The following is a 17,369-nucleotide window of genomic DNA, read 5'->3' as shown; positions in this document are numbered from 1 at the left end:
GGTCCATTCTTGGATTTTTCTAATCGCATATACTTAGATTTGACGTTGTTTCTATATCGTGTGTAATAATCATGGGTATCACCAAACTTCGGAAGATCCCTGTTATTATTATATTCATAAACAAGACATTCATAAATATAGATAGAGGGAAATGTCAAGATTTTAAGTTTTTTGAAGGCGTCTACGAAATCATCCCTGTAGTTTAAACCAGCAACTATTCTAACTGCTCTTCTTTGCAATCTGAAAATACCTTCCCTAGTAGAACAGTTACCCCAGATCAGTACACAGTATCTCAGATGTGACTCGACCAGACTATGATAAGCAACCTTAATAACATCCTTTGATACAATGTTGGCCAAGTTACGGAGCAGGAAGGTATTTTTTATTATTTTGGATGCTGTTTCATTGGCATGGGAGATCCAGGTGAGACTTGGATCTAGATAAACTCCCAGAAACCTTACGATTCACTGGTAGTATGATTTGAAATCCCTCTCAAATTGAACAACATAGTTTCTGTCTTTTCTGCATTGGAAACTAGCATATTTGATACAAACCATTCCTTGGCTCTCAGCTCTGCCGCTCTCGCAAGCTGTTCAACCCCATGCAGTTCTCGATGCAGAACACGGTACTCTTTCAAACAAAAATATTATGAATTTTTAACTAGAAATAGCCTCTATAACAACATTAACAACTCTCTGAATTGCTAAAAAAAGTTCAATAATATAAAAAAATATGAAAAGTATCTATTGCTTGAGTCAAATAATAAATTACTATCCATTTTCATATTGAAAATCATAATTATACCATTTTTTGCTTGGACCCTACTTTTGCCTCGGAGTGTACTTGTGGATGTGGATAACTTCACACCGGTCCAAAAACATTTATTTCAAAAGAGTCTTTATCAACCTTTGGTGGGATATAAAGCACAATTACAGAATATGTGAATCCTGGAAACAAAACCCTACAACCCACTTCATCAATACAAAGAACTACACCCTCCAACTCTGTCAGTTCAATACAATCATGATACGATATTTATCATGAACAGCCAACATTACTCCATCACCAGTGCTACATCCACTAGCATAAAGATCACGATCATGCCTATAGACATTATAATAAAAATAGAAACAATTCAGTCTCACCAACGCAATCCTGCAACCAAGTCTCAGTAAGAAGAACAATGTCAAAGTCATAACGAGTAATCGCACACAGAAACTGATGAGTCTTCGAATTCAACCACGGACGTTCTGGTAGTAACAGGACAACGAATCACTGCAACTGGGTTGAACTAGTTTAAAGTCTCAACCGACGGCACACCTCGAATGAAATGAACCTCCCCATTTTCACCATTTTTCTTGCGGACCTCAACCTCAGACTTCAGTCGTAATACTTCATCTGCTGGTGTGTCCTGTCCATTGAAAGGGATATTCCAGAGTAATCGGAAGATGACCTCAACTGTTTGGACTTTTTTAAAAAGCTGATCACCTGTGCTCTATTTTCCATCCTGACCTTAACTGGGCGGGGTCTAGGAGAGGCTAGATTGAATTTCCCAAACGATGTATGTTGTTTATTTGTTCCTGCAATGATACGATGACGGCCTTCAAAGAGTTTACGTCACTTCCGACGTTTTCAAAGTTCTTGCAATTCCAATTAATCGACTTCTTCGAGTTAATAACTCTCACATCTGAGGAAGACATACCCACACAGCTGCCTCCAAACTTATGACAGCATACAGTACAAGTAAGCACCAAGTGATCTTCATAGTGTTTCCTGCAGCAATAACATTGAGTGGAATTCATTATTTTAAGTAAGAATTCTTTATTCTAAGTACGAACTGAGACCATAGAGAAGATGCTTGATGATATAAAACAATATGCGGGAAATAGATGGTTTCAGATAGCTCAGAACAGGACAGCATGGAGGAACATGAAAGAGGCCTACATCCAGGAGTGGATAAGGGAAGGCTGACGAAGAAGAAGAAGTACGAACTGGTACATGTGGCAACGCCGATGCACTCCGGTAGTTATCTCTAGTAAAACTCGGTACATGTGGCAATACTGATGCACCAACACGCTCACCGCTGACCGATAAGAACGCGATAGTAGCAGCTGTTCCGCCCGATATCAAAATGGAATTATTGTTTGTTTATTTACACACTAATTAAATTATAATAAGGGTCAAAATCAATTATCGCTACACCACTTTAGCAGGTCATACCCTCGGATACGTCCTAATTCGCACAATAGTCCGAAAGAGGGATGCTCGATTGCGCTAAAAATCCTAACAAATCGAAGAGGAAAAAAGTAGGTCAACACGTTATAATGATAGTATAATATATTTGGCGAATATATTTGAATTGGAATTTACTTTGGTGATAAAATTTCCCCTAATCATATTATATTAATAATATTAGCATGGGCGCCCGCAGAAATTTTTCTCAGGGGGGGCAAAATGAAAATTATTGAAAAACGATAAGGCGTCCATGATTGTCGTAGGCGATATTAGTATTCCGTTTCTTTCTATTCCTGTATTTATATTCATAACTGGGGGGAGGACTGTGCAAAATGAAAATTATGAAGTTTTCCACTTCAACATTTTTTTAAAAAAATCAACATAGGGTGATGTAAAATAATACGGTAACTCTTTTCAAAACGAGTCACATTCAACGGAACAATTCACAAAAAAATAAAATATAAAAAATTTGGAGAACGGAATGAACTAATTATTATAATTGCTGATAAATAACGAAAAATCAACGAGTAATAACGAAATAAAAAATATATACATAAACGCTCGATAAAACTATGTTTATAAAAATAATAAATCTTGAAATATACACGCAAACAATGAAGTTTAAAATTTAATACTAAAATATGATTCAAAATAACACAGAATTGCTCTAGATTGTAAAAACAACAAATAAGCATATTATCAAAATTAACAAATCATAAATTGCAAAAAACAACTCATAAAAACAATATTAATTCTGAAGACAAAATACTTAATCGCTATACAACAGAGACGGCATATTTTATTCTAAACTAAAATATAATTCTGCGCAAAGTGCTGAAACTACGCTCTATAGTACAAGTAGTACATGGAAAAGTAAGGAGAAGAATAAGGCATTCTTTGACAGCAGGACAAAAATTTACATTGTCCGATAAGGTCTTCAATTTTTATGTTTTCATCCATTTGTGATTTAGATAAATACTTATTCCAAATGTTCAATTCACTTTCTAAATTTTCAATATTATACATATTGCTGACCTTAAGATGCAAAAGATTCTTTGGCAAAAAATTACAGGGTTAGTCAAATACAGAAAAATATACAGGGTGTTCCATTTGAAAAAATTAAGTTGCAATCAATATGTTGCCCACTCTGTATATATTTAATTTTTTGAAATCATTTTAAAAAACACTAGTCGATTTCGTGAAACTTTTGTTGAAAACATTTTTTTGTACCTCTTTTAGTAACAATGTTAAGAGGGGGCTCAAATTATCAAAAGTCGGATGTGTAGACCGGGACTTAGGCCCGATGTACACATCCGATTTTTTAAGTTGCGGTGCCGGATCAATCTTAGAGCCCGTTTACATGACAAGCGGTTTACGCGCGTTTTGATAACGCGCGTTTGAATTTTCTTCGAAGCGTACACATGCCTACGCGCGTTTTTATGGACCGCGCGTAGAGCGCTGTTCTAGAGATTGCCCGTAGTAACTGCGCGTTGGCTCGCGCTTTGAGATCATAGGTTTCTAATGTAACCGTTCAGATGAGCGCGCTTGCACGAGCTGATAGATGCCAGAGTATTTACGTATTTTGCTTCGATCCGTTCGGTCAGAAATATTTCAAAATGGAACCGGACGCTCCTAACTTATTCATAGTGAAATTGAGAATTTTCCTGTAATATGCGACATGACAAGTATGTAGTGTATATTCAGATAAAAACTCAAGGTGACGGGCTTGGGAAGAACTCGTCATCATATCCTGTGAAGCAGATGCTAATGAAGAAAAAAAATTTATTATGTGACCACATAAAAATGATAATAGCTCTTTATTAAGAAATCATGAGATACACGTAGAACAAATACAAATGAAGAGATATACATAGTATCGAAATAACATTCACCTACCACTTAACAGCAGAAATCTTCTATACTAAGTATGTATATGGTTCTAATTATAATTATTCAACAATGAATTAAATATCTTATTCTTAAATGGTTTATAATTATTTATTTCTTTGATTTCATTAGGCAGTCTATTGAAAAACTTTAAACAACTGTATTCTAGCTGCTGTTTGTGTTGAATTTAATTTACATTTTTTTCCTGTCGAGCCACGTGTCCTGCCCACTGCCACTTCAATTCTGCAGCACGCGCTATAATATCTACGACTCTAGTTCTTTGTCGGATTTCTTCATTCCTTTTTCTGTCTCTGAGACTGACATTGAGCATAGTTCTTTCCATCGCTCTCTGTATCACCCTCAGCTGGTTTGCGGTCTTCTTAGTTATTGCCATAGTTTCCAGGCCATATGTCGCTACCGGTAATATGCAGGCATCGAAAACTTTCCTTTTAAGGTTTATTGGGATGTCGTTATTCCTGAATATATATTTCATCTTTTCAAAAGCCATCCGAGTTAGCCTGATTCTTCTATTTATCTCTGCTGTTTGATTTTCTTAGCCGATTCTTATTGAGTGTCCTAAATATATATATTCTTCTACATTTTCAAGTTGTGTGCCATCAATGTTTATGTGTTCTGTGGTGTTGTTGATAAGTTTGGTCTTCGAAACATTAATTTTCAAACCGACTTTTTTCAGAGCATCAATAAGTTGTTTTAACATCTCGCTCAATTCCTGCATGTTGCTACTTATTAGGACGATGTCATCGGCAAAACGAAGATGATTTAAGTAGGATCAGTTTGATTGATCAATTGATGAATAATAGAAACTATTCGATCTATAATTACCTATCAAAACTTGAAAAAGTTTAATTTTCACCTAAATCTGATACTGAATCCAGATTCAAACCAAAATGTAGAATTCAAACTGAATACGGGCCGTTACGGCAACGAGCGTTCACCGCTTGGCAAGCGCGTTCCATGTGAACGGTATCCAATTATCCAGCGCTCATTCAAACGCGCGTAGAGCGCTTGTCATGTGAACGTGCTCTAATGCACACTATTCCGGCGTCGTTGCGGAGCCGGATCATTTCAATGCACACTATGCCTTTTCAACTTAAAATCAAAACTTAACAAAATCAAATTAAGACAAAACACGTTCAAATTGGAAATAATCAAATTCAAATTGTATCTGTAAACCACATTCAATAAGGTTATTTTGAAAATATTTTGGATCTCTCATTTTGATATAGAGCTTTTTTTTGAATTACACTTGTTATATGTTCCTTCGCTTCTCTCTTTTGACATAGAAAGATAATTTCATAGAAAATATCAGAACAAATAGCAATAAATGTCATCCCAATTTGATATTGATTATTCCCAATTCCCGATTTTGTTTACCTTGTGTACAGACAGAACCTTTGTAAATGAGACATACCTTTTTGAGAGACCGCAGATACGTTTGCGGTCCCGTTGCAGCCTAGAGGGAAGTGCTAGGAAAAAACGACCGTAGATGGACATTGCGGCGCCGCAACGGGACGGCGGGTAGTGTACATCCTTCCATTTGATTCTTTGTACTTCAGACCGCAATTGCGGCCCCGCTACGGCGCCGCAACTTGAAAAGCCGGATGTGTACACCGGGCCTTAATGTATCCTGACTTTCCGAACTCGCCCCTACTATCCCGCGAGTACTCCGTTCTTTATCTTATGGACTTACTACACTCGAGACATCACATCTGGTATTAACTAGCTGTGATGTCGTCTGGGTTTTTCAAAATCTAAAGAAGTGGCCTATTCATTGCACTGATCTGATAAATATGGCTATGCGATACTTCCCAAGTATTACGCTCAATTAATCGATTCTCAGCTGGAATATATTTGTTGATAAGCCACCACATGATTCTCATTCTTTACTCAACACTTTAACCGTCATCGATATGATTTTATCGTCGTGGGCTGGTTTCCGTCCTATGATTCAGTAGGTTCGCGAAGTTTTCCATAGAGTGCGATAACATTGCAGGAATCGTAAAAAAATCTAAATCCCGCCTGTTGAGATGGTACGATTCAAATTGGTGCGGATCATACTGGAGAGGTTAGACGAAAACTACGAAGATGAGGTGTGCCTGTTTTAACTGAAATGTTTTTCTTCTTTACTTTTTCATTAGCGAATTTTGAAAAGGTGTTGTTCTTCTTGGAAAATAATGAGTTTTATATGTGAAACGTGTTAGATAAAAGTTTTTTCTCTAGGAATATTATAAGGTTTTTCATCGGATAATCATGGAATTGTCATATAATTTTTGTATTCATTGACAGAAAACGGCCCAAAACGCCTAAAAGAACGTTCTTCATTCAAAGATTCGTAATCTCGATACTGTCGTTTTCAGATCAAGCCTCAACTGGTGGAACCATTAGATTTCGAGAATTTTCTCTTGAAGAACAAAACCGTACTGCAGAATGACCCGCAGCGTGAACTGCTTATATACCCCCCAGATGACATATCGGTGAGTATATTTTGGTATTGCATATTTATCGTTAGGTATATGAACAGGGTGTGCAAATTTCGATGTTTTAGCTATACAACTTTTAAACCAGAGGATATAGACAAAATCTGATATCCCATTCTCGTTCTCTTTTTCTAAGAAACCAATAAGTGCAGTATTCATTTTGGGCAACCTTCTTTTGTTTTCGAGTTCTGAGCGAAAATTGGAAAGATGACAATATCGAAAAAAATTAGATCTCCGCTAATATTGATGATAAAGCTCTGAAATTAAAACATCATACAGGTACTTCTTACGTAGAATCCAGTGACGTGCTCGTCTTTCCAACAGGGTTTTTAATTACGAAGCTATGACCCAAAGTTATGTTTTTTCAACCAGATTTATGTGTCATTTTTTGAGAGCTGAAATTTTCCTGATTTCAAAAATATATAACATTCTATGGCTTGTATCAATATGAATAATAGAGAATGCTCAAAAATCCCATTTTCCCTTCAGAGTCTCAATGTCATTATAGTACTATCACGATAGTACTATCGCTCTATTTTTTTGTGCTCATTAACAATTGAAACCATAAAAATATTGAGACTCTTAGATCGAAATAGGGGTTTTGATCATTTCCTATCATTTATATTGATACAAACCATACGATGTTATATATTTTTGAAATCAGGAAAGATCAAGCTTTGAAAAAAAGGCACAGAAATCTAGTGTTACCATTTGAACAAACATAACTTTGGGTCATAGCTTTATAATTAAAAACTCTGTTAAATACACTAGCACGCCACTAGATTCTACGAGAAAAAGTGCCTGTATAATTGTTTAATTTCAAAGCTCTATTAGCGGAGATATAAATTGTTTTCGATATCGCCATTCACTTCTACCGCATACTTTGATATTGGGAGCTGATTTCTGGAAGCTCATGGGTATCGTCCCAGACCTGCGCAGCAAACCCAATAACTCTTTCACTGAGTTGACCGATACCAAACATAACTGACACTGAAAAAAAGGAAGAATGTTATTCATCAAAACCTGTACCCTAAGCTTCTCCTTAACCGGAATAGTGTGTTTATCGAACATATTTTGCATTCGAACTACCAGTTTGCTATTTGCCTACGGCTCGGACTTATATTTCTGAACGATCTCTAGTTAACCGTATTTGTCAAAGTGCTGATAAACTAATAATTAATGTTTTTGGTTTAGTTTCGGGAAGTGAATTTTCAGGTGGGTAATGAATCATGTTGATGTGTTGAATTATTTTTGTGTATTCTGCACTGTATTGTATATTATTTTTACCCTGTAATTGGGATATTTCTGTTGGGTAATAAAGAAATGTTATTATTATTATTCGAGCTATATAGATACCGATGGGTTCATCCAACCCATAGCGTTCGGCGCTTTATCTGTTTTGAACAATTCCTCATCATGAAAAGGAAATTGAAATTGTTCCCTCAAAGTCTTCACCATTTCAGACCACGATTTCATCTCTTTCCCGACCGAAAGATACCATTGATGGGCGTCATCAACGAAAACATCCCCTGCAGAGCAAAGAAGTTCTGCCTTGGAGACACTACGAGTTACACAAAGCTCTTCAACTTTGTCTGAGAAGGCACTTAATGACAGCGTATTATTTTTGTCACTAAACTTCAGATTCCACTTGTAGACAGGAACCGACCTAACATCTTTTTGCCTTGAAGAGGAAGAGTTATGATTCGTATTATCCAAAACATCATCTTTATCAGAATCTGATGACGACTCGGATGAGGAATTGGGCTATAAAGTTAACATAGATATGTCGCCCGGTATGACAGAACTCTGTTGCCTTTGATACCTCTTCGCTTTACTGTTCAAATCTGCTTGCATATTTAGTAATTGAGCACAAATATTGGATTTCAATTAAATCTCCTCAAGAGCCTGAGGCATGGACCTATTTATTCTGCCTAAGCAGTGACTGATTTTAGATGATAATTTAAGGAGTTGAGAATTCTTTTTATCCCCATCGAAATGTTCGATAGTAGATTGCATGGTGCTAATCTTATCACTCACATAAGCACTATCTTCACCCAACTGAAAAGGATAATTAGGGTAACTAGGAGATGAGCCTTTCTTTTCGTATTTAAGAATATTCCTAAGGGTCTTGCGCATTTCAGCAACAGTGGTGGGGTTGGTAATACCTCGAAACCCTAACTCATAAGTTAACTCCTCCTTTTCTAACCGATTAATCTTTATCTTATTATCCATCATAGACAAGATGAATAGAAGAAAGTTCAAAAAAAAATAATAGAAAGATACAATAAAACGATATCCGGTACGATAATCGAAACGATGATAGTAACGAGAAACGATATTCCAAAAGCGAAAAACGATAGGAATTGTAATTCAGTCAATAATTAACGAATAACGGAACGATAACTTACCATTAAAATGATAAGTGGAACAGCCACACCAAATGGGAGTAGATCCAAAAAAAATTGTAACAATATCAGCGCTATCAGGCCTCACGTTGGGTGCCAAAATTTATAAACTCAAAATTTTGTAACCTCAAATCTGAGGTTTCTACCCGAACTACCTACTTGGGTATCCGCAGCTTGCCTCAGTGGAGACGGGGGTATTCTTCAGGATGGTAAGATACAATAGGTTATGCAAATGGGCGCCAGTTAAATTTCTTTCCGGAAATACCGTCCAGTCAGAACAAACAACTCTAAAATTTACCAAAAGAGAGTAATGATAAAAAGGTTTATATAGGTAGCACAAGATACGGCTCTCAATTGGCGTTGACAAGAAGTAAGATCAAATTGGCCAATTGAACGATAGGGAGGGGGTCACTGATACAAAACAGTGAGAAAGAGAAAGTGAAATTGAGGAAATCAAATATCAACAGAGTCGCGTCGCTTGAGCTCAGCCGCATGCGCGTAGTATGGTAACAATTTATTTCTTAAAAAAAAAAAAAACAAAAAAAAGTTCAATCAGTACATCACAAATGAGATAATCGTCGGTATATATAGGCGATATGTCGTCAGACAATGAAGATTGTAATCCTTCTAATGGTATAATAATGACTAATTTCTCTATAACACTTGCATGAAAATAATCTTACTTGTAAGTGGTATATCGACAAAGGTAATGAGATAATGCTATCTTCATGAAACCGAAAGTCTTCGCAGTTTGAACCTGCGAGGTAATAAGTTCTTCACAAATAGTATCAGTAGAAAATAATCAGGAATAGGCAACTTTCATAAATACAGATATTTCAACAATCCAAAACTTGCGTTAAGATCCTCAATGATCTGTATCTTCCTCTGAGGTTTCAACCATTTAAGGTGTTTTCTAATACCCAAACCATACAGTCCACTAAATTGTTTCAAATATAACCTACATCATTTATATTCTGCAAATACGTAGTATTATAAGGCTGTTTGCGATTCGGTCCAATAATGTACATTTTTGATCCAAACCGCAAACAGTTTTATAATACTACGTATTCGCAAAATCGAAAATGAAAAAGGATTTTTAGAAAAAAACTTTTTCTGCAGAAATATTCGAAAAAATTAGAGTCTTCATCGCCACTATTTTCTCTTCAACTCATGAACCGCTGAGTTTCACCCAAGGTGTGGCATATTGCTGAATTTGTCACAAAAAAAGCAATCTAATGATGCAAAAATACAATACAATAAATACAAAACATACAATGTCGCATATTTCAGATCATACTCCCCAACTATTCTCTCTTCCTGTTGGAATAGCCCATTCTTAATCCATCAATAAGCAAATTCGTCTAATAAATACCTCAACAGTTACAGCTTTTCTGGAATTTCATTCTGTCGAAAATTGGGACGATCTCTCTATCTACCGGAACATCGTTGATTTTGATCTCATGTGGGCCAGCAAGTACAGGACCATATTCGATATTTCTTTTCCGCTTGTCGTCATGAAGAAGGAATCATCTCTGGAGAAATATGTGGATAAATCGCCTGAGGTTCAGGAGATCAAAAAAAGATTGGACTGCTTGTACACTATCTCCCAATCTCGCCCAGAAATGAACCATATTTATCAGAACACAAAGAAATTATATGATGAGTGCATCAAATTGAATAAAAAAAAAAATCCTGAGAGAAAAAAATCGATAATTCCAGTAATGAACCTAAGATGGTTCGGAAAGTGATCAACCAGGAAATCCTGAGGTCGAATGAACCACAAAAACTCGCCGATGCTTTTAATAAGCACTTTATCCTTGTCCCCACCTCACTGAATACTCAATCCTTTTGCAATTCAGCTGATTCGAACCCCAAATCTAATCGGTATAATGTAAGTTCGTTCTTCATTTTTGAAATAACAGCAGACTGCGAAGGCAATGGAAAATAAGGGTTCCTTTGAATATGACGGAATACCGATGACAGTGATCAAAAGATCCATTGAAATTGTTGCTAAACCGGTGGCTCATTTTATGTATATGGCTTTCAGGGATGGTATCTTCCCGAGGTCTCTGAAGATAGCAGTAGTTGAGCCTCTGATCAAGAAGGGAAATACAGACGATCTCGGTAATTATCGTCCGATAAGTCTGCTAACTTTGTTCTCTAAATTAACTTTTTTCATAAATTTCAGCTTTTTTCCAAATTCCAATATGGATTCCAAGACAAGGAACACGGAAACCGCGTTATTTGAACTGTCAAGATCAATTCTCCATGCTTCGGAAGATGTCGAGGTTCCGGCGGGGCTTTTTTTTGACTTCTCTAGAGCTTTTGACTGCGTCAGCCACGAAATAATGTTGGACAAACTCAACAAACTTGGAATCAGATATAGACAGCTAGATTTGATGAAGAGCTATTTGGAGGGTCGATTCCAAAGGGTATCTGTTGAGATCGATGATGCTGTCTTTGTTTCTTGCGATGACATATTGAGTTGTGGTGTACCTCAGGGAAGCATCGCTGGACCCTTGCTTTTTCTGGTCTATACAGGGTGATTCCGGAGGAGACCGTCAGATTTTTGGAGAAGTTTACACTAGTAAAGACATTTCGAAACAATGTTTGGTTTATGGTTGGGGGCTTTTATTGAGAGTCTACAGGGTGATTTGTCCGATTCGACCGATTTTTCTTTTATTCATAACTTTGGTATGGCTCAATCAATATTGATGAAATTTTCAGTGTAGAACAATATGATTGTCTACTTTCAATAATTCCAACACTCCTCCAAAAATACAGGGTGGGAATTATGATAAGTTCAGATTAAATTTGCAGGTTGAAAAAACACCCTGTACATTCCGTTTTCAAAAATTCATTACCTGCTTAAGATTCTACCATAAGTGTACATTACTGGAGCGTTTTTATTTATTTTGGGACACGTCCAATTATCCTAAAAAAAAAATTTAAAGATGAACAATATCGTTATTTCGCTCCAAGGCAGTGAGAATATTCTGAACTAGATGGTATCGTCCAATGATACAAAGCTCTTCCTGAGTTCTAAAGTAGTTTTTCCAAATTCAAAATTCATTTTTAACCCATTATTAACTCATCCACTCATATTCTGATGTATAAAATCATTTAATCCAGAAAATATCTTTATATCTTATATAAGGCAGTGAACGCCTAAAAGAGGCTATCACCGACGCAAAAAAAAATCAAAAAAGTTCACAAAATAATTTTGAATGACCGTAAAGTGAAATATCATTCACGAATATTTGTACATGAGAAAGCTGTGTGCAAGATAGGTGCCGCGTGAGCTCACAATCGATCAAAAGCAATAACGTGTTAATGATTCTGATCAGGGTTTGAAGCTGTTCAAGTGCAATGAATCTGAATTTTTGCGTCGATACGTGACAATGGATGAAACATGGCTCCATAATTTCACTTCGAAGTCCAATCGACAGTCAGCTAAGTGACTGCACACGATGAACCGAATCCAAAGCGAGAAAAAACACAACAGTCAGCGGGCAAGGTTATGGATCAGTATTCTGGGATGCGCAAGGTATAATATTCATTGGTTACCTCCAAAAGGGCCAGACCATCACCAGCGATTATTATATAGCGTTATTGGATCGTTTAAAGGATGAAATCTTTAAAAAACGGCCCCTTTTGTAGAAAAAAAGGGGCTGTTTCATCAAGACAATGCGCCGTGTCACAAATCAATGAAAACAATGGAAAAATTGCATGAATTGGGCTTCGAATTGCTTCTACATCCACCGTATTAGCCAGATCTGTCCCCTAGCGACTTTTTCCGGTTCTCAGATCTCAAAAGAATGCTCGCTGGAAAGAAATTTAGCGCCAATGAAGAAATAATCGTCGAAACTGAGGCCTAGTTTGAACCGAAAGACAAATCGTACTACAAAAATGGTATCGAAAAGTTTAGTTAGGACCTCATCGTTTTCGAAAGAATTTGCATCCGTTTTATCCCATTCAGTATTTGTGCAAGAGTAGCCTTGACAATGGTGTAGACTTCAATAATCTTTACTTTTCTATCGAGATAATTTTTTTCAGGGATCCATATGAAGCAAGGAAAAAAAAATCCGTTATTGAATATTGTGTCTGCTGAAGATGTTTTTAAATACTTCTGAGTTATCTGCCAAATTATTAGTTCTTTAAATATACTGAATATGTACTGCAGTTTTGCCTCTTTTGAAAATTCCTGTATCGCGATCGGTTGTTGCATGTAAGAATCAAATATGAACTCTACACAATAGTTATTTTCTTAACAAGTGCGGGAAGTGGTACTTTCCAGCACGTAACTGTCGGTCAAGAAGTTGAGTGCGAAAAACACACTTTCCGCAAGAGTTAGGAAGAATATTTTTTCTACAAGCGCTTAAAATAAATTGGAACTCAAAAGATGTCATTAATTTTTGACATACACGTGAATGACAGATGTAATTCTGCATGTCGTTACCATAGTTATCTTGTCCTTGAGGGTGATTTGGCGTTCGCTGTATAGAGAGAGACATAACAGAATTTAATTTATTTTTCAATACTTGCGTGCGGAAAAATCCCCTGCTATGCTGGTATTTTCCCCCCTTTGTGTGGGAAAGTGACTCTTTGTGGCTTAAAATGCACGCTGAAAAAATTTTAAAGCGGACGTTTGTAGAAAAAAAATATATACAGCTAGAATTCTACAGATCGTCGAAATAAAATATTATCACGTTAAATTTTCTCTACAAGACCTTTCAAAGCCAAATGATAATCGAGAATCAAAAAGCGTGTATCCTTTCGAATATCCCAATATTCTGCAATGAAACTCAAAATCTCCGAATGTTTTTCCATGTAAATAAATATATTCTTTATTTCTCATTGCTATTACATGAAACGCAAAAAAATGACAACAATTGAATCAAATGCCATGAGGCACTTCGTGTTCATATCGATCTAATGAAAAACTGGCTTAATTTATTATGTCGTCGATTTCTCGAAGATTTCTACTATTCAGTGATGCTTATCTATCATAATTTTATTTCAGCAAGTTGCTTTGCAACGACGTTACAGAACTTTAACGTCTAGCATTCCATCAAGAAGTGAGGTAGAAAACTGCAACCTCTTTACCAGGGAATGTGTTAACACCTACTTATCCAACTGGAACTTGATCCATTATAAGTATAATGCATACTCAGGAACATATATAGATCTTCCCAAACAACCGAATAGTAAACTTACGGAAGAACTGTATGAAGTAGATATAGACACTGATGCCGTTGACTCTGAGAAGCAGAGCTTGGACACCGTTACCAAGGAGGGTTATCTGATGAAAGGACCAGAAATAGGTATAGAAATTAAATTAAGGATCTTTTCCTTCATAGGTGAAATCATTATTATCATTTTTTTTCTAGGTTCTGAGAAGCATTTTGTTAATTTAGGTTCGAAAAGTTTCAAACGAAGATATTGTTATTTGAAGCAAGAAGTAGATGGTACTTACATTTTGGTATTGTATAAAGATGAAAAAAAAGTAGACGCTAAAATTACAATTGTAATGGATTTTTGCACAGATGTGATAAAAGTAAAACAAATGTATGCTAAATGTAGATAAATATCTACAATTCGTATTTTCTAGAACTCAAAGAGAGGTAGATACTGTTTTGAATTGAGGATGACTTCGGGACATAAGTCTTATTTGTTAGCTGCTGAATCAGAAGAGGATTTCAAAGATTGGCTCAGCAAACTAAGTTCCATTTTACATCATAATAAATTACAAGATGAAAAGAGAGCAGCATCATTAGAGAGAGGTAAATTTGGGAAATTAATTTGTTTTAACAATATTAAAGAAACCCTTGTACTTATTCTGTCTATGCAGGACAACTTAAAGCAATCTTGAATTTAGCCATTAGATCAACAATTGAGATGTTTCTTGTATATAACTTTGTAGATTAATTAAAATTATTATATTTCAGATCGTAAATCTCCTCCATCATCCCCACAAGTTCCCATATTTGGCACTCTGAAAGGGTTAGAACAAAGCATGAATCCTCAGCTCATCAAATATGCCAGAGAAACAGATATGAGTATAGCATTTGCACGTAAAGAAAACAGGGAAAAATTATTTCCACTTTATCCTCAGTTGGCGATCAACTTGAGACAGACAAATTCTAGTCAAAATTCGATAGAGCCATATAAAGAAATTTTTGGCTATAGAGTACTCTTTAAGTGTGAAAATATAAAATTCAAACTACAAGCGGTGGACGAGAAAAACAATTTGAATCAAGTGGAGCCGTATCACACATTCCTATGTTTGTTCGATACCAGAAGCGGCAGGAAATTGACAGAGAATTTTCACTTCGACATTAACAGCGGAATGATAAGAAGTATGCTAACAAGAGGAAAGACAGAAAATGATTCTGAATTGATGCCTAATGAAGTTTCGTTTGAGTGGATTGCCCATCCGCAACAAGCATTGCTGAGTGTAACAAATCCTCATCCTGACATTTTCTTGGTTGTGAGAATTGAAAAAGTTCTCCAAGGGGGTATATACCAAAGTTCAGAGCCATACGTTAAAGCAAGTAAAGACCCAAAAATTAGTCTTAAAACATATAAGAATATAGCGGCATCATGTCAAAGGTTGGGAAGCTATAGGATGCCCTTCGCTTGGACCGCTAGACCTTTATTTAGGTATGATTGCAAAATTTATTCAATGACAAAAAAGTAAACACCCATAAATGCCCTGGTTTTAATAATTATAGATTATATGACTAATTATGTATTTTTATTTTGAGATGTTTTTACGGTGACGTCATGAGAGTAATTCGATCATGTTGATAACTTTTTTATTCGGGGGAATTTTCTCGCCGTCTTTGCAGTACCTAAAAACAGTTTTTGCATTATATTACCTATACATATCATCAGCTAAGAGTGTAAATCTGCTATGTCCATAATGAACAATTATGGAACAAATTATTATTATTATTATAACACTTACTGTATGGTTTTTTTGGTCTCCTGTAAAATTGTTCATAATGGACATAGCAGATTTACTCTTAGCCGACGATATGTATACTCGCAAATCCTAGTTGCTTGACATTTCTCTTGAGGTTTTTGGGTATTATTCCAATTGTTGAGATGATAATTGGAATAGTTCTCGTTGATATAATTTCCTATTGGCGCTTCATCTGACAAACGAGGTTCCTATATTTTGGAATTTTTTAGAGCTTTTGGCGCATGTTGTTATTTGGTATTGCTACGTCGATGAGTAATCCTGTTTGTTGATATTTTCGACTAGTAGTAAATCTGGTCTGTTGTGAGGGACTGTTTAATCAGTCAAAACTGTAGGATCCCAGTACAGTTTATAGCTTTCGTTTTCCAGGATGGATTCCGGTTGGTAGTTTAGTATGGCGGTTTTTCAGAATGAATTAGTTCTTATATAGTTGCAAATTCTTGGTGTAGTATCCTCCCTACTGCATCGTGTATTTCTTTATATTGTTACATTTTTCGGTTAATTAAATCGGTAATTTCTACTAACACTAATTTATTTCAGATACACAACCATATAAATTATTGATTGATTGATTTGCAACTATTTACAGATTATTCATTTCAACTACTACATTAATTTATTTCCACTTATTGATATCTACTGACTGCCGTTTACGTCGACACTGATCTCCTCTGCTTCTTCCATTGGTTTATATACCGCTGGCATCTCTCTCTTGAAGGAACTTGATCCACGGAACAATTATATACTTACTCCGGTACCTTCTAGAAAGACGCAGTGCGTAAGGCTTGCGAGTTCGTTACAATCTTCGTTTCCTGCAAACATTTGACATCCTCACGTGATATGTTGGATTGTCTCATTTGTTGGATACCCATAGCGGCATCGATTGTCAGTAATAGTTCGATCGTTTATGAGCTGTAATTTATTGTTGAAATAACTTGATCTTGAATGACCTTGTTATTTTTTCAATGCTGCTTTTCGGATAGTGCTTGTTTGCCTTTGTCATCAGCCTTCTCATTTTGCGTTGAAAGTTGTCGATGTCTGTTTTGCGCCATGGAACTATGATTTGAACATGCATATGTATTGATGGCTCACGTCATGTTCTTGCTGTTGAGGTTCGTTTTTAAAATTTTTTTGGATCATCTATTGGATCCATTAGTTAAGTCTTGCTTCATTCTTTGGTGGTTGATTTATCGACTCTGTTTCATTCCAAGGTATTTGTAATGATCATACGACTTCATTGCTTCTATTTCCTGTCCATTTGCAAGAGTAATCGGTTCAGCTTGAATTATCCCTCTCACTATGCTGAGTGTACGGCACTTGTCCATACCTTCATCTTCCGAAAAACTTTCCACTAGTTTG

General features: G+C 36.0%; 1 protein-coding gene across 3 annotated transcripts in view; it reads left to right on the top strand.

The window, feature by feature from the left end:
* Positions 1 to 17,369, top strand: part of LOC123677946 (dedicator of cytokinesis protein 9) — an 81,454-nt gene that overhangs the window by 6,957 nt on the left and 57,128 nt on the right. The window contains exons 1-6 of one of the 3 annotated variants that reach the window (XM_045614684.1): positions 6,080 to 6,233; positions 6,501 to 6,617; positions 14,049 to 14,349; positions 14,416 to 14,582; positions 14,637 to 14,808; positions 14,974 to 15,688. In XM_045614684.1, the coding sequence (XP_045470640.1) occupies positions 6,171 to 6,233; positions 6,501 to 6,617; positions 14,049 to 14,349; positions 14,416 to 14,582; positions 14,637 to 14,808; positions 14,974 to 15,688 (1,535 nt within the window). In that variant the 5' untranslated portion in view covers positions 6,080 to 6,170. The other 2 variants (XM_045614685.1, XM_045614683.1) reach the window with 2 other exon arrangements.

This window comes from Harmonia axyridis, chromosome 4, assembly GCF_914767665.1.
Source record: "Harmonia axyridis chromosome 4, icHarAxyr1.1, whole genome shotgun sequence".
NCBI lineage: Eukaryota > Metazoa > Arthropoda > Insecta > Coleoptera > Coccinellidae > Harmonia > Harmonia axyridis.
Note: the sequence above shows the minus strand (reverse complement) of the source record. Positions and strands in the feature narration are given on the sequence as shown.